Genomic DNA, 22,700 nt, shown 5'->3' on the forward strand with positions numbered 1-22,700 from the left:
TTTATAATAAATTTAATTGGCTTTAATTAAATTTCTAAGGTTTATTGTGTTAGTCTTGCATTTAGTCTAAATTTTTGTTCTATAAGTAATTAAAATTTATCATAGGTTTAATCTTTGTTGTTGCATTCATGCTGGTGCACATTTTGTTTAATTTATTTGAGTGCTTGAGTGAATTCAAATTCAAATTTGGATTCATTTGGGTTAAGTTTGTTTGAATTAGAAATAGAAAAGAGAGAGGAAATAGAAATGAGAAAGAAACCCAAAACCCACTTCCACGCGGGCCCAACCTCAGCCCAAGTCCCGACGCCAGCCCCGCCCGATCTCTCTCTCTCCCACCGGCCCTTTTTGCCTCCCCAGCAAACCGGCCCATCCCGCTTAGCTCGGCCCACCGTCTCCCCGCCGCATCAGCCCGCGAGCGTGTCGCCCGCACTCGCTGATCGCCTGGGCCCGCACGTCAGCGCACCCGCGCGTCGCCCGCTCAGCCGCGTCTCTCTTCCGCTCGCTGACCCGTCGGCCCCACACGCCAGCTTCGTCTTCCTCGCGCAACCGAAGCCGAGATCCTCGGCCCCGATCGCGCCGGCCTTCCAACCACGGGCGCGCACGCCCAGGTCACCCGCCGCCCTACAAATAGCACCCTGCGGCCCTCTGCGCCACCATCTCGCTCAGCCGCGCCGCCATAAACCCTAGCACGCCGCCACCACCCGCTCCGCCGCGCTAACCCCCTGCGCCGCCGAGTGCTGACCGCCCCACCTCGCCACGGCCCCCAATAACCCCCGCATCTGCCCCGCTGAAGAACCACGAAGATCTCCGAACCCTCTGCGTCGGCCCTAGGTCGCGACACCGCCGGAATCGCGCCGAGCCCCAACTCCGGTAAGCTCTGGGCTCCGAGTAATTTCCCCGTTGCCAGCCGTTCTCGGACCCCTCTGACCCTGTAGGACATCCGCAGGTCGACCACGAACCTGACCGAGGGACCTGCAGGCCCGGAGACGCCCTGCAACGCCCGGACCTCAAGCTCCGCGTCGAGCTTCGCCGCCGGAACACTACGCCGACACCCTGCGCCACGCCATTCCCCGATTCGAACCTCGGTGGGCCACGCAACAACCACCATCCCTTCTGCGCTAGCTATTTTTAGCCCGTGGCCCACCCACGCGGCACGAAGTCACTCCTGCCGGCGGCGAGCCGCCACGCCGAGCCACCACGCCGAGCCGCCTCCACGCCTTGCACCCTGCTTTGCCCCACCGCATCACCGCGATATCCACCCCAGTGGATTACCTATGCCGCGGTCTACCTCCCCGGCCAAACCACGGTCGAAACCGAGCCCTAGAGCGCCGCCTTGGCCTTCTCCGATCATGCGCCGCCGCGGAACAGGAAGTTCCGGCAAGCCGCGCCGCCGCCCGCGCACCAACCTCCCAGGGCCGTTCGATCCGCAGCGACGGCCGTGATTAGATCCAGCGCTCCTCAAACCCTGACCATCCGATCTAGATCCTACGGCCGAGATCCAAACTTACCGGTTCGGCCCGTTCTTTTTGCATAAGAGCCCCTGAGTTTCTTCCTTATCAACCCGCGGTCCTGTTAGTTCAAAAGAATTTACGGATAGGCCCTGTTTTTATTGTTTTAGCCCCTGAGTTTTACCAGAATAGAACCCGCAGTCCACACTTGATGTTTTTGCGAGTTAAACCCCAGAGTTTTAGTTTAATTACGTATAGACCCTCGGTTTTTGCAGAAAACCGCCTGGAACTTAGTTTTTCTCGCAAATAAGCCCCTGAATCTTGTTTTTAGCCTAGATAATGCGTTTTAACTCTGTTTTAAGCGTTCTTTATGTCCACGCGATCGTTGTAACGCGTAGAATAGTTTTAGACTAGTTTAGTGTGCTGTTTTTATGTATTGATGTACTGTTTCTTAGTTTTTGTTAGTGTTTGCTTGTATGCTTATTATTGTGCATTGTTTTGGCCATGTGCTCGTGAGTAGACGCTGAGTTACCGGAGGAGCCCCAGTACCAGTACCCGGAGTAGCCGTCTTCTGACCACTTTGTGCAGCAGCAGGAGCAGTACGAGGAAGGAAAGTATAACATGAACAACCTATCATCTTTAAATACAATTTCATACTGCATTTAATACTGTATGCCTATAAGGATTTCCTAGCCACTTTATATCCTTGATATATATCCTTTGGGTTGCATTTGTTTAGTTGTGCTAGGTTGCTGTGGTATAACACACTTTGGTCCTTTTTAATTAAATTGATTAATGGTTTACTTGAACTTAATTCTGAGAGTGGCCCTCTGTGCTTCGTGCTTGAGTGGCTCACGTCTCGTTAAAATATATTTTGTTAGAAATATGGTTTAGGGGGCCAGCACGGTGCTTAGTGCTTGGTTGGCCACTCTCCATAAGAACCGGTTCATAGAGCGACAACCTAGGACAACAGCGCTACCACAAGGCTAGAATGGGATAGACTTGGCGTAATAATTAGATCTTTTTGGTTTGGAGTAACTTACCTGCGGGGCAGGGGCGGTAAGCTTCTATGGCCCTCGTGCTGAGTGGCCTCGTCTGTGCTTCGTGTCTTGACGCCCACTAGACCTGCTCCATAGTCGCTGATCCACCCTCGTGGTTACTCCCTACCAACGAGATTCTTTGTAAATGCCTCGTAGTGAGTCGCTAGTCATCTCACCTAAGGAAGTGTGATGAACCTCTAGCGTAGCTCACGACTTGTGGGTAAAGATGTGCAACCTCTGCAGAGTGTAAAACTGGTATACTAGCCGTGCTCACGGTTATGAGCGGCCCAGATCCTCCTTTTGATTAGTGGGGTTGTCTCCTTCCGACGAGGGAGGTGCCTCTCGGGGTTACCTTGGTGGCTTGGTTTTAGTTTGGTTCTCAGTAGTATCATAAATTAATTCTGATTAATTACTATATAACTGGGTTAATGGTAATTCATCAACTTGTAGTAAATAGTTTTAATAAAATTTTGCCAAGACTTAAAAGCTAATGCAGTCAGTCAGCCAACCTAGAGGCTCATAGTTTGTGTTATACTTGTTGAGTACAAGTTGTGTACTCGCTCTTGCCTCTTCTCTACTTTTTCCTCTTGGATACGCTACTGCTGCTCAGTTTCTGCCGACACGAGAGAGTTCGTCCAGCGCTACCAGGACTACGAGGACTTCTAGGTGTTCGTCTCCCAGTCGACGTCCCTGTGGCGCCCTGCTCAGTTTCGGAGAGTTTTATCGTATTTTGTACTTCGCTTCCGCTGTATCAGACATTTTTGTCATTAATGTAATAAATAACATTCGTTTTCGCTTTATTATATCTTTTTACGTGATATGTGCTGTGATATACTGTTCATTCTGTTGTATATACGTGTGACTTGATCCTGGCACGTATATGATTGCTCGGTTTATGTCCTTTTATAAACCGGGTGTTACAATAACTAAACAAGCCCTTAATCAAAGCGTCCCACCTTGGTGGCAGAACAGCATGCCAACGCGAAATCGACAAGCATCCTACCTCTATCCCTTTTTAACTGTCGCCGTCGGTGTACGTGCCACAAGTTTGACTCGATTTATAGAAAAAATATGCAACAATTGTATCTCCAAATAAATTTGTTAAAAAACTAGATTAAAAAATATATCTAATAATATTAATTATGTATTATAAATATTAATATATTTTTATATAAAATTAATCAAAGTTATTTCTCGGGAAGCGAAAGCGACAGTTATTTAGGGACGAGGGAGTAGTCATGTGCCACAGTGCCAGAGAACAAGGATGGTACTGGCGTGCTAGTAATTCCCGGTGGCCAATGCGAAATCCATTATTTTTTTACCGAATTTGAGTGAATAAAAAATTTAAACAAATCAAATATGTAGCGGTAGCATTACAGTATCTTCAAATCCTGTGCAATCATCTGGTCACTACTTCCACTTTCACTGGACTTCCATCAAAAGGAAGGAATAAGTGCCGATTTTGGCTAGTAACGAAGCAATGCAGTTTGAACTTCATCAGAGCATCAAGCAAACACTACATAAGATGTGCTATTTAAATAGAAAAGATAAAAAAAATGAGGCTTTCACTCAAAGATAAAGTTCACACATTGCATTTCCTGTACAATATGAATATGCATACTCTACTGTGGCTCCTAGCAAAATGAAAACATACTATGCACAGACATTTTTGTTGCTACAAAATTCAATTCTGAAGTGAGATTGGTCGAAAGTTTTTTTTCAACTCAACGCAATGGAGAGACGATTACTAATACTAGAAGTATCTAGTGGCAGATTTTGAGGAATCCATCTTCAGTTCCAACCATGAACAATCTTGACAATGGAAGCACAGCAATAGTTGAAAGAACAGAAAGGTCTTTGTGTTTCATTCCTCTGTCAGCCGAATACAAATTCTGAAGTGCAAGCTGTTGATGTCCAATCTGCATAGAAGCATATGAATATCACTTTCACAAGAACCAAATAGATTTCCAGCTCATTACCCCACGCAAATTGCTTAATAAAAGGCACACTTCTATTGGAAGTAGCAAACTTTTTTTTTCGAGATTAAACAGTGGCGCAAGTTGTGAGAAGGATAAAGTCTTACATCACTTGCTGGCCTTGAAAGAGAAGTGAGTGCGATTTTGTTCCTCGAAATTGATATCACATCTTGACCCCAGACAGAAAAGTAGGGGATGCCATCTGAATGACTTCTGAAAATGTTTGACTGCATTGCCAGATTCCTATCACATTTTCCAGCAATAGACATTTAAGAATTTTGTGCAAATTCGAAGAGAAAATACATGTGAGCCAGAAGAAATACACGCAATCCAGAAAAGACATTTAAGAGAATAATACCCTCTGATGTCCCAAACTCGAAGAGTCTTGTCCAGGGAACTTGATACAATTAAGTGATCATCTGGTGCTGCCAGCTGTAAGCATAAATGGGAAAGGGAAAACAGATCAGAAAATGTCAAAGGAAACAAGGTTCCTTGTAACATCTGTGGTAGAGGGCTAGGGGTGCACTGACCTTTGTGATGTGTCCATCATGTGCTCGCCAGACTGCAATGAAGTTCCCACTACGCTTATCAAGCAACCGGCAGTAACCAGAACTTAGACCTGCTGCTAGCCAGGATGAAGCCATTGGGGTTCCTTTGGTAATCCTGTCTGAGGCACATGAGCAAATAGCGGACACAAGGGATGAGAAAGATATTTCAGCAGAATCAGTCTTCCATAAATGTAGCTTCTGATCCCGAGATATGTCAATAAATCTGCAAAGACTCGACGATGTGCAACACAATAATTAGCAGATATATTCAAACTACTCTGATAGAAATTGAGAGAAATAACAATGAGATTTGGAGAGAACAGAGCATGCTCTCAACTTCTAATCGCTGATCCTTCAAGAAAAAAACAAGTACACACGGCTTCCAAACTCATTTTGCGTGAGTACTACCTAGTTAACTGAAGTAAATTTTCAGCTTTTTGGCTATGGCTATTCATGTGTATAGCTGCATGACCACTGCTTCTGGCCACAAATACATTCCCCAAACAAAGAGTAGGATTCAAGGAAAGATATTTCAAAAAAAAAAGATCACGCCAAACAGATTGATGACATAAAGATCAATACCTGATCGAACCATTTCCCATACCAGCAACAAGTATACCATCAGATTCCATATAATGCATAGATGTATACAAACTACCACAAAATGCATTTGACAATATTCCACCTGAGAGTGCATCCTGATTGAGCATGTTTGCCTGCTCAATAGATGCAGTTTGGAGTGGGAAGGTAGTAGATGACTCAGCATGAGCTGCAATGAGCTTTCCTGTCTGCCCATTCCATATATGAATAGTGCCATCACAAGAAGCCACTCTGCCAGTAATTGACAGGATGCAGATGGAATTGACAACCTACAAAAATGAGATGGTAAGAGAAAAACTTAAAGGGTGAACTGTTTGCACATAAAATAATTAATAAAAAGATACCAAAGAGTAGCCAATGAGTTCAAACATAGAACACATGAAAGAGAGCAAACAATCTATAATATACAATATGTCAAGCAGCAGCACTAGTCAAAATCTCTACAAAAGAATACTAATCATAACTTTTATACTGTCAGACTTAAAAAAAAAGAAAAGTAAATATGTACTATACTGGAATTTACTGGAATTTGGAAATTATTGAATATATATAGACAAGAGTTTGATTTATTGAACAGCAATGCTTGATCAGATCTTTTCTTAAAAGTCAATGGATGAATTAAGAACAAGTAGAAACAATTCAAGTCAAGTACATTTCGCAAATTCTTTAACTTCATCTTTTTTGTTATTTGTCTCCATTTTGGTGATTACATGTGTAAAATCAGATCATGTTCAAGAAGTGTAAAATCATCAGAACCTAAAGGCATCAGGAATGTGTGAGGTCGAGAGCACCTCTAAGGTGGGCCCCACGGTGCACTGGGGCCAGACTCATTGTGTACTTGTGTACCGAAGAGGCCTTTAACAGTGGGTCCTGGGGTGGGTCCCGCTCAGGATAAAACAATTCCCATGTCTCCTAATCTCTTTCGATCTTTCTTCTGCGTCTGTCCACCAGACTGCCGTCTCCGAGCTGTGGGAATACTACCCCTTGTTTTGTCCGCCACGCCTCCTTTGATCGATTTTTTTATTCCTTACAAGTCTTTAGCTTGAGGCCGGGCCTTTGCCTTTTTCGGTTAGGAACCCCCTAGGACCGAGCGTGTTATGTATGAGGTCGGCCTTAAGGCCCTTACGACCCCTTGTTCTGCAACACTCCAGATGCCCTAACAACAAAGAGTCTTTAATATCCCAGGGCCTACTTTTATCTTCCTCTCTTCTTTCCATGTCTACTAGTACTTAAGTTACTATTTCTGTTTCTCTTCTATAGAGATATGCTACCACTTTAACACTTACCAGTACCAAGGTGGAGCGGGAGCCAAGATTCCCTAACTACATGCAGTAAAGAAACATAAGCTGGCACTGTTTCTTAGCTGATAATGGGCAATGTGCTAAGTAAAAATCAAGCACAGACATGAATTTCAAACACTACGCAACCAGTTAGCAAAAGTTCTCCACTAGTTACTACCATTAAAAAAAATTCTTGAATGACCATTATTTAAATTTAGAATCCAATAAACAAGGTGGATTTTTTAATGCCCATTCAACTAGGAATTCTGTGAACCATCAGCAGGCAGTCTGTTTTTTTCTTTTTGCCGAAGTTCTAATTTTCTGATTCATTACGAATTTTTGATGCAAAATCTTTTTCAGAAAAATAGCTTCTGCATAATAGCAACATTTAGAATTAGATCACATCACACTCATGATAATATGCCAAAAATATCCACTATGACATTCCCCCAAGACTTCATCAAGGCATCCACACCTACATGCCAGTATGCCACCATAGCTAAGAAATTCCCCTACGTCACCTGATTTTTCCATCATGGGCTTTTGCTCGAATTTCATTACTCACGTAACAAAATTATAGCATCATTAACAGGTTTGACAAAACAAACAAACAGAAAAAAAGTACTGTAAACTAGAACAGAAGTGGCAAGGATCCCAGCCTCTGGCCTCCAAAAGAAGGGGCAAGGATAGGTACCCCCATCCACTCCACGGGCACACGACAAGAGAAAGAAATCCTCCCAGAATACAAAAGACCTCCTAAAACGAGCGCCATCGGGGGCAAACAAAGACGGATTGTCAAAACAGACGAAGAACAGCCCTTTGGGTGTTGCGCGCGCCAAAAGCTTTAATGGAGTAGCACCAGCCCATTATCCCTCGGTGACGCCTGATGACTCCACAATTATCACTGAACAGAATGGCAGCAGATAGATGTTGATCCTGTGCCAGTTGCTGGTGAGTATTCTTATTTGTCCTATTTTTCTAGGGTCTTTATTCTTGCTACTATTCCAGTGTCCTTTGTTTTGTTTTTGTGTTTCCTAACATGCAGAAGAACTGCGTCTCAATGCATTGCAAAGATGAAAAACAGTTGATTATCACAACAACAGAACGAAAACAAACAAAACAGTGCCCTTTGGTTTGGAAATATATGCCATTATGAACTAAGCTTGCTGTTGGAGTATATTGAGCCCATGTGTATAGAGGCTCATCTAGAGGCCCATGTGTTGGATCTATATATACCCACCCATCTAGGGTTGGAGGAATATAGCAATAATTCCCGTCATTATGGTATCAATAGCCTAGGTTAGGGTTCCTCCTCTGTTTTTCCAGCCTCCCCTGTTTTCCAGCCGCCGCATCCCCTGTGCCCGCCGCCAGCCCCCTTCTTTCCCCCCTCCTCCTTCCCTCCCCTCCCTCCCTCCCCCTCTGCTCCCACTCGCGCGGATCTGGGCGCCCCGCCTGGATTTCCTGCAGCCGCCGCCGCCTCAGGCCCGCGTCATGGCGCGTGGTCCCGTTCCGCCGCCGCCCTTCCAGGGCCGGGCGCGGGCGCGGCGGGCACTGCGGGATCCGCCCAGGGTCCGGCCGCCGTCGCCCCTGCGGTGGTCCTCACCGCCAATCTCGGGCGCGGTGGTCCGGACGCTGCAGAACCCGCCGCTGCAGGGGCCGGGGACGCCGCCCCCCTTGCTCCAGCCGCGGGCCCCGGCGCGGGTCCTCTGCAGCAGGCCCTGGAGCCACCTCCCGTGGTGGAGCAGCCCATGGAGGCCGCCATGGCTGCCGCAGGTGCCGATCCGGCGGTCCTGCGGGCCGCAGCCCAGCTCCTACACGCCGCGGGGGCTGCTCCTGAGGACGCGGCCGCCGATCCCGCCGTTGCTGCTGCCCACCGCGCCGCCATCGCCACAGGCAAGCAGCCCGTCGTCGACGCCGCGTCCGACACTGCGTGGACCGGGCTCGGGATGCCGCCCGCGGATGCGCCGCTCTCCGCCATCGCCATCCGCGGGCAGCCGGCCGACGCCGCACTCACCGCGGCCCTCCTCGCCGCCAAGTCGGAGGCTTCGGCGGCTCAGGAGCGGGTCCGCGCAGCTTCCCTCGCCTGGGAGCGTGAGCGCGCCACGGCCGACGCCCTCGCTCTCCGGGTCGCCGAGGCGGAGCGCTTCCTCCGCGTCTCTTCCGGCCGGCCCGTCGACCACGAGCCCGGCGCCTCTTCCTCACGCCAGGCCCCGATCGCTGGAGCTGGAGCTCGGTACGACCCGACCGACCCCATGGTCGCCCAGCTCCACCTCCAGGCGGCCGGCGTCCAGAACATCAGGGCCCTGGTCTCCGTCCTCCTCGACCCCGCGTCCTCCTCCTACGGCCGCTGGCGGGACCAGGTCCTCACCCTTCGCCGCTACGCCCTCGACGACCACGTCCTCGTCGACTCGCCGATCGAGGCGCGGGACGTGACGTGGCTGCGCCTCGACAGCGTCGCCCTGTCCTGGATCTTCGGGACCATCTCCCTGGATCTTCAGGACCTCGTCAGGACACACGGCGGCACCGCGCGGCAGGCCTGGGTGGCGCTCGAGGGGCAGTTCCTCGGCAACGCCGAGTACCGCGCCCTCCAGCTCGACGCCACCTTCCGCACCTTCGTACAGGGGGACCTCTCCGTCGGTGAGTACTGCCGGCGGATGAAGAGCATGGCCGATGCTCTTCACGACCTCGGGGATCCGGTGTCCGATCGGGTCTTGGTGCTCAATGTCCTACGGGGACTGAGCAGCACCTACGACCACCTGAAGAGCTGGATCGCCCGCCAGAGGCCCTTCCCCACCTTCCTGCAGATCCGGGACGACCTCGCCCTCGAGGAGATCACCAGGGGTCTCGCGCCCGGATCGTCCTCGCCCACCGCCGCCGCGCTCGTTGCTACTCCACCGACCTCCTCCACTGTTCCTCCTCCCGTTGGGCAGACCGGAGGAGGGGGGGGGGGGCGTGGACGTCGCCGGCGACGGGGTGGTGGTGGTGGCACTGGTGGCCCTGCTCCTGGCCACACCGGTACCGGTGGGGGCCGTCGGGGCGGCGCGCCGACACCGGCTTCGGCTCCCGCTCCCGCCCCTGCTGCTGGAGGTACGCCCTGGCCATCCTTCAGCAACCCATGGTCAGGGCGCATCTCGTTGTGGCCGTTCCAGGGTCCGGGAGGGGGGCCTCGTCCTCAGCTCCAGCCGGCGGCCATGTTCACTGGCACTGCTCCACTCTTCGCGCCTTCCTGGACCCCGCCCGCTCAGCCCAACCAGCAGCCGACCTGGCCTGGAGGGTGGGACCAGGCCGCTCTGGCGCAGTCCTTCAGCACCATGGGACTGACGCCGCCGACCAGCACCGAGTGGATCGCCGACTCGGGCGCCTCGTTCCACACCACTCCCAATGCTGGGATCCTCTCTTCTGTCCGACCCCCACACCCTTCTTGTCCTTCTTCTATCATGGTTGGTGATGGGTCTTGCCTTCCTGTCCCCGCCGTGGGTTCTGCTCCTCGTCTTCCTCATGTTCTTGTTGCTCCTCAAATAGTTCACAACTTTCTTTCTATTCGTCAGTTTACTGCTGACAACTCCTGTTCTATCGAATTTGACTCTTCCGGTCTTACTGTGAAGGATTCGGCTTCCCGGCGTCCACTTCTCCGATGTGACAGCCCGGGGCCCCTTTACACTCTTCGGCTTCCTGCTTCCGCTGCCTCGCCTTCGGCTTCTTCGTCTTCTGCTTTTGCCGTGACGCCTTCTTCCACCACCTGGCACCGCCGGCTTGGTCACCCCGGCCGCGACGTTTTGGCTCAGCTCCGCCGTAGTACCGATGTTCCATGTACTAGGGTTCCTGCTGAGCACCTCTGTCATGCGTGCCAGTTAGGTCGTCATGTTAGACTTTCGTTTTCTGTTTCTTCTTCGCATGCTGCGCATGCTTTTGATCTCATTCACTGTGACTGTGGACATCTCCTGTACTCAGCATGTCTGGCTATAGATATTATCTGGTCATTGTTAATGATTTCTCTCATTACTCTTGGACTTTCCCTTTGCGCGCTAAGTCTGAGACTTTCCCCACCCTCCTCCACTTCTTTGCCTGGGTGTCCACTCAGTTCGGCCTCACCGTTAAGGCCGTCCAGTGTGACAACGGGCGGGAGTTCGATAACTCCACCTCCCGGTCTTTCTTCCTGTCTCGGGGTGTTCAGCTGCGTATGTCTTGTCCGTATACCTCTCCTCAGAACGGCAAGGCTGAGCGGATGATTCGCACGACGAACGACGTCGTGCGCACCCTTCTGATCCAGGCTTCTCTCCCCCCGCGCTTCTGGGCTGAGAGCCTCCACACCGCCACCTACCTGCTCAACCGCCTTCCGTCCACTGCTTCTCCTGCTCCCACTCCACACCACGCTCTTTTCGGTACCCCTCCTCGCTACGACCACCTTCGGGTCTTCGGGTGTGCGTGTTACCCTAACACCTCCGCCACCGCTTCTCACAAGCTGGCGCCCCGCTTGACTCGTTGTGTGTTCCTTGGGTACTCCCCTGACCACAAGGGGTACCGATGCTTTGACCTCACCTCTCGCCGCGTTCTGATCTCCCGACACGTCGTCTTCGACGAGTCGGATTTCCCCTACTCCACCTCCTCCACACCTTCTCCTGATCCCGAGCTCGCGTCTCTGTTTCCGACTGACCCGGTGGTTCAGCCACCGTTACCTGTCTGTCCTTTTCCTGCAGGTTTTCACGGCGCACCGGCACCGCTTCCGGTGATCCCTGCTGCGCCGAGCGCGGCCCCGGGGCCCGCGGTCGAGCCACGCGCGGCCCCCGGACCTCCGGTTGTGCCGCGCACGGACCCGGTGTCTTCTGCTGCGCCTCGCGCGGCCCCGGTGCCTTCCCCTGCACCTGAGCGGTACGCTCAGTCGGTGCAGGTGTACCGGCGTCGTCCGGCGCCAAACCCGGCGCCGCAGCGGTACGCTGAGCCGGTGCAGGTGTACCGGCGTCGTTCCGCGCCAACACCGGCTCCGACTCCTGCTCCGGAGGCTCCTGCGACGCCGACACCGGAGCTGCCGCCGCCGCCTCCTCCGGCTCCCACTTGCGCAGAGCCGGAGGTGTACCACCCGCCGGTCATCCATCGGGATCCTCGACATATCCATCCCATGGTGACTCGGCGGATGGCGTCCCAGGCCGCGACTCTCTCCGCCACCGAGGGAGAGCCGCGGGTCTCTCCGGTACCCTCCTCTGTCCGCGACGCCTTGGCGGATCCTCACTGGCGTCGCGCGATGGAAGAGGAGTACGCGGCTCTTCTTGCCAACCAGACGTGGGATCTCGTGCCGCGTCCGTCTGGTTGCAATGTGGTGACTGGCAAGTGGATCTGGACGCATAAGCGTCGGGCTGACGGCACACTGGAGCGCTACAAGGCTCGCTGGGTTCTCCGGGGGTTCACTCAGCGGCCTGGTGTGGATTATGATGAGACTTTCAGCCCGGTCGTGAAACCCGCTACGGTGCGCACGGTCCTCTCACTTGCGCTCTCGCGCACTTGGCCTGTGCACTAGCTGGACGTGAAGAATGCATTTCTTCACGGCACCTTGTCAGAGACTGTTTACTGCTCTCAGCCTGCGGGATTTGTGGACTCGAGTCGTCCGGATCTGGTCTGCCGGCTCAACAAGTCTCTCTATGGACTGAAGCAGGCTCCACGGGCTTGGTACTCTCGGTTCGCAACGTTCTTGCTGACACTGGGGTTCACCGAGGCCAAGTCTGACACGTCTCTCTTCATCTACCACCGTGGGGATGAGACGGCATATCTACTGCTATATGTCGATGACATTGTGCTCACAGCTTCCAGTCAGCAGTTGCTTCAGAGTGTCATCTCCTCTCTGCAGCAGGAGTTCGCTATGAAGGATCTTGGTCAGCTCCACCACTTCTTGGGCGTCACTGTTGAGCCTTGCCCGTCTGGTCTCCTTCTGCACCAGCAGCAGTACGCCCTCGATATTCTGGAGCGGGCTGGGATGACTGACTGCAAGCCCTGCTCCACTCCAGTCGACACTCAGGCGAAGCTGTCTGCTGATCTGGGTGATCCGGTGGCTGACCCTACAGCCTACCGGAGTCTGGCCGGCGATTTGCAGTACCTCACCTTCACCAGGCCGGACCTCACCTACGCTGTTCAGCAGGTCTGTCTCCACATGCATGATCCCCGGGTGTCACACCTTACTGCGCTGAAGCGTCTCCTCCGGTACGTCCGTGGCACTGTGGACCTCGGCCTGGTACTTCACCGCTCGTCCTCTGCTGAGCTGGTGGTCTACACCGACGCTGACTGGGCTGGCTGCCCGGACACTCGTCGCTCCACCTCTGGCTACGCCGTCTTCCTGGGCGGCAACCTGGTCTCCTGGTCGTCCAAGCGGCAGCCGGTTGTCTCCCGCTCCAGTGTCGAGGCAGAGTACCGGGCTGTCGCTAACGGCGTGGCGGAGGCGTCCTGGCTACGACAGCTCTTGGCGGAGCTCCACAGCCCGCTCGCCAAGAGCACGCTCGTCTACTGCGACAACGTCAGCGCCGTGTATCTCTTCACCAACCCCGTCCAGCATCAGCGGACGAAGCACGTGGAGATCGACCTACACTTCGTGCCCGACAGAGTCGCCATCGGCGATGTTCGGGTACTCCATGTCCCGACTACCTCCCAGTTTGCTGACATCTTCACGAAAGGGCTGCCCTCGTCGACCTTCTCGGAGTTTCGATCCAGCCTCAACGTAGCCGGTGGCTAGTTGTGGCTGCGGGGGGGTATTAGCCATTTTTGTGCTCTACTTGTACTCTCATCTTGTCCAGTCTTGAACACCGCTGCGTCGGTTGTTCAGACTGCGGGGGAGTGTTAGCTTTCTTGTTGTCCAGTCTTGAACACCGCTGCGCCGGTAGTTCAGACTGCGGGGGGGTGTTGGAGTATATTGAGCCCATGTGTATAGAGGCCCATCTAGAGGTCCATGTGTTGGATCTATATATACCCACCCATCTAGGGTTGGAGGAATATAGCAATAATTCCCGTCATTACTTGCAACCTTTTTCATAAAAAAAACTTGTAGTTATTTCATTCAATTATTTCAATCTGTCAAATGTTTGGCTGCAGCAGTCGTCGACCTAGACCAGCTGGAGCCACTCGTATCTTTATCAGGTTCTATGACCTTGCCAGTAACATGATCCATCTTGCTAGTAGACCATTTGCACTGGGAAGCGACTGGTTACATACAAAATGCATCCAAGAAAATACTGGGAATCAGCTGGTTACTGGATGAGAACCGAGACCAAACTGATTACTGTTAGATGTATCCCCTTTCTGTTGTAATTAGATACTAGTGTAGGGGGCTTCCTGCATATTCTACATGCTGTATACATTACATCCCCTTTGGGGCATTGCAATAGAGTTGAGTTGCAGTTCTCTAACAATTACCATTATGGAGCCCACACCAGCTCATATTAAAAGCGCATGCAGGATGCAATAGTTCGCTCCTACTTTTCAAAATCAAATTTCATTTTTCAAACAATACTACTTATGGGCCAGGAAACTGTCCAGTTCCTGAGTGAAAATCATAACCTTGTAGGTTCTGGTTTCTAGTTGAAAAAGAAATTCTAAAATGGTCATAACCTTGTATGAGGTGGACTTCGTCTGGGGGAAATTTGATGTAGTGGACGTGCTTTTGACAGTTGGAGCATGTGCGAACAACCTCGTGGGCATCTGCCACCGCAGAAGCTTGATGTCCTAATTATTGAATGAAACTAGATTGGTGGTTCAACCGGGAAGAACCAAATGGAAGATTCCTGGGTTCATCATCATTCATCAAAACCAGCCAGTACAAGTAATATCAGAGGGCCCAAGTTCCTCCGTAAACCAGCTGGATTTCATGTAGGCCCAGTAACATTCAAATTCGTTCTTTGGAAAATATCACTTTTAAATACAGTTTTTCATTGCTCATTTGAAAAAAATATATAAATTCAAAAGAAAATCATCCATCATAAGAAGCAGAGAGAATGACTTTATTAAAAACGAGTAAAAACTGACCTCTTCATGCCCATAATAACCAGACGTGCAATTCATGTTTGGCAATTCCCACCTCTGGATACTTCCTTTAAAACCAGGACCAACTCCTCCAGTAAAAACTGTGCATTCATCATCATGAACTGCTAATGAACGTAAAGCACCAGGATGAGCACGTGCTGAGTAAAGGACAGAAGCTTTAATCTTCCAGGGAAGTTCATCTCTCACACCACCACCACGTCCAAGAAATTCTGGAGCACCCCAACTACTATCAGGGCTGGGGAACCAAAACCATGGCTGATTTCCAGAACTTGAAGTATATGAATTGTCACTGGAAATCTCATTCTCAAGCTTAGATCCTGGCTTAGAGTATGCAGCCTTCTGAGCCATTTTAGAAGTTTCTGATTGTGACGTGGACCAACCTGCCCCATTGAAAAGCAAATTGGTTGGAACAGACTCTGATGAGAGATAGTTGCCAGGCTGAAACCTCTGAGCTTTCATATTTTCAGCATTCTTAGAACAATCACCGGAAGGCTCCCACTAAACAAAAGCACAGAAGGAAATAAGGAAAACAAACATGATAGGATATCATCTCAACAATTGAGAGTATAAGAAAGAATGAAGCCTTATGTACCTTCCAATTGTACGACCTTTGAAGAGTTTGCTCCAATAGAAACCATGTTGAGCAACACTCCCGGAGCTTCTCTATCCCAACAAGTGATGCAAAGAAAGGATATAGCAGAAACCTACAATTTTTACCTTATATGAAAACAGAAGCATATAAAACTATTTATACGAAAACACAGAAAAACTACTTTTGACTTACACAAGATCAATTCGGGATTCCATTGTAATTGACTCACTTTTGTTTCCTTCAGAAGTTTTTAATCCTTTTGTAAGAAGGCTAAGACTAGATGACTCATGAGAAAAGGCAAGTTCAGCAAAAAGCTCCTTCAGCTGTGGCAAAACATATATAGAAGTGTTATCTGGTCCAATGCGTCGACAAAGGTCAGCAAGTGCGGTAGCAGCCACCTAATCAACAATGCAGTTTGGATGGCAAAATGTTTAAGTTGTATAATAAACACTAATGAAGAGAAATACTAAAGGGAAAGCATGTTAAGAATAGTTATTGCCTGAATCACGCGAAGATCCAAATGAATCTGCATAAGAACCTTTACATGAAGACAAACTTGGTCCTGCAGATGCCAGTAGAAGACTAATGGATGGGTGAATGCATAAAGAATACATAATTAAGGGTGAAAGTGGATATGATTAAAAGTAACATATTTAAAAGAGAAGCCTGGGCGCCAACAAATTTCACTTGATTAATATGCCCAATTTTGTATTAAGATTTTTTGGTCAACAACAACATAGCCTGTCCCAAGCGAGTTGGGGTAGACTAGAGATGAAACTCAAAAGACACAAAGGTAATGGTTCAGGCACGTTGATAGCTAGTCTCCAACCGCTCCTATCCAAAGCTAACTCCTCAGAGATATCCCAATCTTTAAGGTTTCTCTTAACCGACTTGTCCCAAGTCAGTTTAGGTCTACCTCTACGGCTCTACCCCTCTTTACCATATCAACACGCTTTAGCACCCCACTACGCACCGGCGCCTGCGGAGGCCTCCGTTGGACTTGTCCAAACCATCTCAACCAATGTTGGGTAAGTTTCTCCTCAATTGGTGCCACCCCTACCCTTTTCCGAATAACTTCGTTCCGGACTCTATCCCTCCTTGTGAGCCCGCAAAACCACCGCAACATCCGCATCTCTGCTACACTCAGTTGCTGGACATGTCGCCTTTTTGTAGGCCAACATTCAGCACCGTATAACATCGCCGGGCGAATCGCTGTCCTATAGAACTTACCTTTTAGCTTTTGTGGCACCCTCCTATCATAGAGGACACCAGAAGCTTGACGTCATTTCAACCAGCCAGCTGAGATTCTATGCCTAACATCTTCATCAATGTCGCCATTCTTTTGTAACATCGAACCTAAATACCGAAAAGTGTCCTTATGGGCCACCACTTGCCCATCGAGACTAACGTCACCACCCTCATGCCTAGATGCGCTAAAATCGCACATCATGTACTCGGTCTTGGTCCTACTAAGTCTGAACCCTTTTGACTCTAACGTGCGTCTCCACAGCTCTAACTTCCTATTAACTCCTACTCTACTCTCATCAACTAGCACCACATCATCAGCAAAGAGCATACACCAAGGGATATCACCTTGTATGTCCCTTGTGACCTCATCCATCACCAAAGCAAATAAATAAGGGCTCAATGCCGACCCCTGATGTAGGCCTATGTTAATAGGAAAGTCAGTGGTGTCCCCACCACATGTCCGGACAAACGTCATCGCATTCTTGTACATATCCTTGATGAGGGTAATGTACTTAGTTGGGACTTTGTGCTAATGGATATTTTTTGGTCAATATCAGAATTTAAAATTCAAGACACTTAAGTGTTAGCAGAGGGGTTCGGCAGGCCCTTTGGGCCTTGGGTCTATTGCCGCACATACTTGTGCGTGTCCCGTAAGCGATAGTTGATTAGTCCTAATTGTATTAGGCAAGGACTCCCGATTGGTTGTGTTTCCAACTTTCCATAAGCCATATCCTTGGGTTCCTTGCCTATATAATTGTACCTGTGCCTTGCACCTATAATCAATCAATCTATTATCTGAGCCACATGTGCTTTCACTAAGCATCTAAATCAGTGCTGGAATTTGATAACATTATAGGTAATATTAGTAAACACATTTTAAGGACCTAGATGCCCACTTTGAGATTTTATGGACCTAGGTGAGAATCTACATAAAGTTACCCTAGTGCATTTTACTCTTGATTTAAACTGTGACCTAGTTTCGTATTGATGTATATAACAAAAGTAGAAATGCTATCAATTGGTCAAAGGTAAGTAAAGTCTTATCGGAATCTGGTAGACTTTGAATTTGTGCTTAAAGTCATCTGAATTTGATCTCAACTTAAATTTTAAAATAAGGATTCCAGTTTGGTTCACCTTGAACCCAATATAAATTCTATCCATTTTCACACCCATGTTATGTTTGTCTGCTAAGCTTTGTTTTTGCCAGTGCAATACCTGAAGAAGCTCTTTAAGAACAGCTTTGATGGGAAGAATTGACACAAGGCCTTCCAAGGCAGATAGGCTATCAACAAGAGCAAAAGTGTTCCAACTATGCTGTGGCTCAGGCTTATTCATCTTTGACGAATCGATACATGAGAGTATAACATTCCTAAGCAACGGAAGAATTTGCTTGACAACAAAAGTTTCTCCAAGTAGTCCACCTATATAATACAAAGGTTAGTGATCACTGAGCAAATCAGTTTGAACCTAACGAGAAAGCATTAAGTGGTTACCAATCCTGACCAAAGTATCAATTCCATCAGCACATAATCCTTTGCCAAAACAGTGAATTAGCGGTAAAATTGTCTGGAGAAAGTGGAGATATCGATCAATGATGCATGGATTAGGATGGTATATCAACAAAAGTTTCCACTTAGACTTGCCTGGTGAATTGTGATTGGTACTCCTAGTTCCTCACTTGAGACGATCAGCACAGTGGATGCAGCAGAGGCAGTGATCTTGTTAGGTGAATTGTATAAGTTTGAGATCACCAAAGGATGAATCTTCTCAATATAAGTTTGTTTTCCTAATTTCTTCCACAAATCTCGAACAAAAGAGTCTTGAAGAAGGGCAACCTTCAGATGCGAATATTCTACCGCCTGTAGGAACCACCATCAGACAAAACTATCAGTAGGAAGAAACTATGTCCCATAGGACAAAACTTCAAAATCAAGAAAGAAAACCACATGCGAATATCCTTCCTACTGATATATCTTAACTGGCCTGTAAGATCTTCTGAATGATGTGCAGAATGAGGTCCTTAGTTGCTTGGATACTCAAGCTCTTTATAAATTCTTTAAGCAGAGACAAGGCCGATTCAGTGTCAACATCTGACAACGATGATGAAACAAGCGATAGGCAGTAAGGTGCACACATTTCAGCAGCAAATTCTCCCATAGCTTTAAGTGCCCCTTCACTTGCAAGCTTAGCAGCATACTTGATTCGCTCTCTAGATGTACACAAAACTTGAAGTGGAGCAAGAAACATATATGCAGATCGAACTGATGGAGGAAAGTATGGTGACTCCAAAAGGTGCTTTGCTGTTGGTCTCCTGCAAAGGTACAAAAAATAAGTATCAACGTAACAGTTATGTCTTTATATTCATCAAATCAGTGGGATATAAACTATAAACATCTTCATTGCTGAAGTTACCTGTTCCATTCCCTCTGTATGCATGACTCAACAAAAAGTTTGACATGAGAAGGCAATTCTTGAAGTGCTCCTGGTACTATGCCAATTTCTTTGTATGCAGCTAGCAAGGCAGCATCGAAAAGTGGCCTTTCCAGATAGATTTCCGCCACCATGCACCCGATAGAAAATACATCATTTGCATGATGCTCATTTTCTGAACGAGACTTTTGATTCCACAGTAGCAGTTCTTGATAACCCATAGGGGAACCATCATCAGACTCGAAGCATTCAAGAAAGGAACCAAAATCAAAATCGGCTGCAACTGGCATTGCACAGTCATGTCGCAAGATCTGATCTGCATTTTGGCTCTTGGGATATTTGGCTGAAGAGCACCTAGTTGAAGTGGTAGCATAATCATATATTGGATTCAAATGGTGTTCAAGCTCTGCAAACAAAGTTGCTTTCTCAAATTCTTCCAAACAACCAATTTCTGAAAGCACAATTGGAAAACTGCCATCTAGTGCAGCATCAGTTGTTGCACCGCTTCGTTTGCCACAGCATCTACCACAGGAGTCCATTTTATTGTGGTAGACTGCATGAGGGGTGCTAACAAGGCGCTTAGGATGAGGACTTGTAAAAAGCTGATGTCGCCCAATTGATTTGGGTCTAGATGGATCACTAGGAGGCAACATTACATTTTTGGCTTCAACAGATGCCTCTCCAGAAAGTTTATAGCCAAACGTTATGTCGATCCAGTGATGCAGTTGTTGTGATACTCTATCACTCTCTAATGCATCCCTATGCAGACAAATGAAATCCTCTGCAGATGTTGCCCAGGAAGGCAAAGCCAAATCACTCATTTCAGAATGAAGAGAGGCGAAAATCCGAGGATCACTATAAAATTCTGGAATGCATTCATCAGGCGTCCACTGGTAAAGCCTTTGCATACTAGATGGGTATTCATTGGGCTCATAGACGGAACGCACAGCTGACCTCAAGATGGTCTTAGGTAACCTCCTTGCTTTGTAACTGCAGACAGCTAGCTCTGACAGACACTCATCAGAAACATGATGTGGAATCTCAGATGATGAATACGTAAAATCCAACTGCTCATCTCCTTTTGCCAACCGCCATTTACTTTTGGTTAGGTCCCTCCAACCATTATCAGAACTTTCATCAGGCATCACTGTGAAATCTATTACCCAAGGCATCACAGTGTGAAAAGCTGGATCACCCCACCTTCTACCAGCTAACTTGTTTAAGACAAGAAGGTATTCATAATTGCTCAGCTCACCTTTCCACCATTGCTTAAAGTGAGATTGCCAATCCAAGGATGATTGCAGTTTGAAACCACTGTAAATGGCTTTTGAGGAACAGTCCTCCATAAAACAGCATGAGTTAGGTGAGCATTTAGGATCAGAAAAACCCCAACTGTGTTTTACAGGGCAGGTATCAGTTATGCTCAGGTAAGGCCATAAGGAATCTGACATCAAGATGTTTGATGGCCTTAGATTGCCATGATGAACTCCTGAATCATGAAGGTATGCCAAAGCAGATATTATCTGGTAGATAAGAAATCTAATATGCCAATCTGAGCAGAATGCCTCTGGACTGTAGTGCATGATATTTTCCAAAGTGTATGGAGCCTTTGGATGTAACATGTAGCAATGATCAGATGTTTCTAGAACACCTAACACTGGTAAGATGTTGGGATGCCTTACATGTCCAGAAGGATGCAAGTCATCAAATGCTGAAAATCCAACAAAACTGAGGAAATATAATCCAGTTAAACCACTAATTTTGTTTTCAGATAACAGATTTAACGAATTAATCACATTCTCTTCAGTTGAGAAGTTCAGGTAACTCAAGATAAGCTCTTCAACCTCTGAAGTGTGGTCTATGCTGAGATAGCAAACAGGAGTTAATTTGGCAATTGTGCTTATGACCTGTTGCTGCTTACTGAGCCCAGGGGGATTTTCATGATCTTCAATGCATCCTTTGCCAGAAGAGGAATCTGATTGCTGAGTATCCTGGTCATCATCATTATATACTGTTTGCTCTGGCAGGGGGTCATTATGAATACCATTCTCCAAGGAATTGTCATCACTGTAGGGAATGAAAATGTGGAGAATTCCGTATATGTTGATACATCAATTTTGGAGCCTTTTGAAGATAAATCATAAATATAATCCTTGGAAAAGAGAATTACCATTTTTTACTACCAAAAGGCACTTTAGCACCGCACAGGCCCACTAAAACAAAACTGGAGTAATGCTGCCTGCAACATATATGGATGAGTGGAAAGGAGTGGAAACAAGAAACAGCATTTAAGTTTTATGGTGGTAATTTTTTTATAGCAAAGTAAGAAATTGTCCGCATGACTAATTTGTCTGCTTTCTGTCGATCAGAATTTGTAGCATATATTTTGCAGATTTCCAAACTAGGTTGCCTACTAAGCAGATTTATTCCAAAGGTCCAACACAAAAATCAGTACGTGCTTACTTTGTTCCAATATTAAACAAGAATTTGAAGCAGCATTGATAGAGTATCTGGTCTGAAACATACAGCTCACTCTAGTTGGAATTGCACCGAAGCACATTCCCAGCTGGAGCAGTAGTTGCAAGCTTATAACGACGTAACATTATACACAGCTACAGTCGAATGAAACAATTGTCATAATGATATCGACACACTGCAGCGGAGTCCAAATATCTTAACATGAGAAGCCGGAAACCAAGCAAGTCATGGATGCGTAGCCTTACCTCCCGTTACTTTCCTCCGCTCCATCAGACGCTATCTGCACGAGAAGGAAACAAGCATTAAGGCGAAGCTACAACCAGCAGCTCTTCCAAACCAAGCAGGGGTTTATGCATGCGAATAATGGAGGCTCAACAAACTATGCCGCAAAACAGCAGGCTGGCCGAACCGATGAGAAGGCCCGCGACGAGTTTGGAGGCACGCGTCGGCGAAAAGCGCCGAGAAATCACACGGAAAATAGAGCAGCCGAGGCGGACCTGGACGACCGCGGAGGCCGCGAAAGGGAGCGGGGAGTCGGAGAGGCCGTGGACGAAGGAGAGGCCGGAGACTCCGAGGTCGGAGCGGACGAGGCGCTCCAGGCAGTCCGGGCACGCCGCGGCGGCCGCCTCCGGCGAGCAGCCCATCGCCGGCGCCCGGCGGCTAGATCGGAGGAGCCGCGGCCGAATTCGTGAGACGGATGCCTCTGTGCTGTGGACCCCTCCGGAATGCAGAGCGGACCGGGGGGGGGGGGGGGGGGGCTGCTGGGCTGGTGCGCCGGAGTGGGTGAGCTGGTCTGGCTCGACCAACTCCGCCGGGTCGGACTCGGTCGAACCTTGTCTGTCTGGGTCTCTGGGACTCTGGGTAGAGACTAGGGGCGCGTTTAGTTGCTTGTATCTCCATTGGCTAGGCTATAAAGATGCATGTTCGAGTTGTTTCGTTTCCTGGACAGCCGCTCGAACAAGGCTCTCCTCATGCAACCGTAAAGTATTATGATCAGCTATAAGCAGATTGAATACTGAGATGGAGAAGATGTAAGAGAAG

At 48.6% G+C, this 22,700-nt stretch overlaps 1 protein-coding gene across 3 annotated transcripts; it reads right to left on the bottom strand.

Moving 5' to 3' along the window:
* Positions 1–4,005: 4,005 nt before the first annotated feature.
* Positions 4,006–22,391, bottom strand: LOC120674285 (protein GFS12). Of its 3 annotated transcripts, none has more exons than XR_005675039.1 (17): positions 22,157–22,370; positions 21,905–21,939; positions 21,352–21,420; positions 19,164–21,248; positions 18,735–19,062; positions 18,395–18,610; positions 18,245–18,317; positions 17,967–18,172; positions 16,003–16,065; positions 15,696–15,901; positions 15,504–15,615; positions 14,894–15,409; positions 5,698–5,881; positions 4,995–5,235; positions 4,823–4,896; positions 4,572–4,707; positions 4,006–4,407 (listed from the first exon to the last, which is right to left on the bottom strand). XR_005675039.1 is itself a non-coding variant. In XM_039955441.1 (17 exons), the coding sequence occupies exons 1-17, from the start codon at positions 22,301–22,303 to the stop codon at positions 4,252–4,254; spliced, it is 4,950 nt and encodes a 1,649-aa protein (XP_039811375.1). In that variant the 5' UTR covers positions 22,304–22,391; the 3' UTR covers positions 4,006–4,251. The 3 variants fall into 3 exon arrangements, 2 of the variants coding, with proteins under 2 accessions (XP_039811375.1, XP_039811376.1); XM_039955441.1 differs by having other exon boundaries at positions 5,595–5,881; positions 22,157–22,391; XM_039955442.1 differs by lacking the exons at positions 4,006–4,407; positions 4,572–4,707; positions 4,823–4,896; positions 4,995–5,235; positions 5,698–5,881 and adding an exon at positions 14,491–14,652 and having other exon boundaries at positions 22,157–22,371.
* Positions 22,392–22,700: the final 309 nt, after the last annotated feature.

Source organism: Panicum virgatum, chromosome 5N (assembly GCF_016808335.1).
Source record: "Panicum virgatum strain AP13 chromosome 5N, P.virgatum_v5, whole genome shotgun sequence".
NCBI classification, from domain to species: Eukaryota; Viridiplantae; Streptophyta; class Magnoliopsida; order Poales; family Poaceae; genus Panicum; species Panicum virgatum.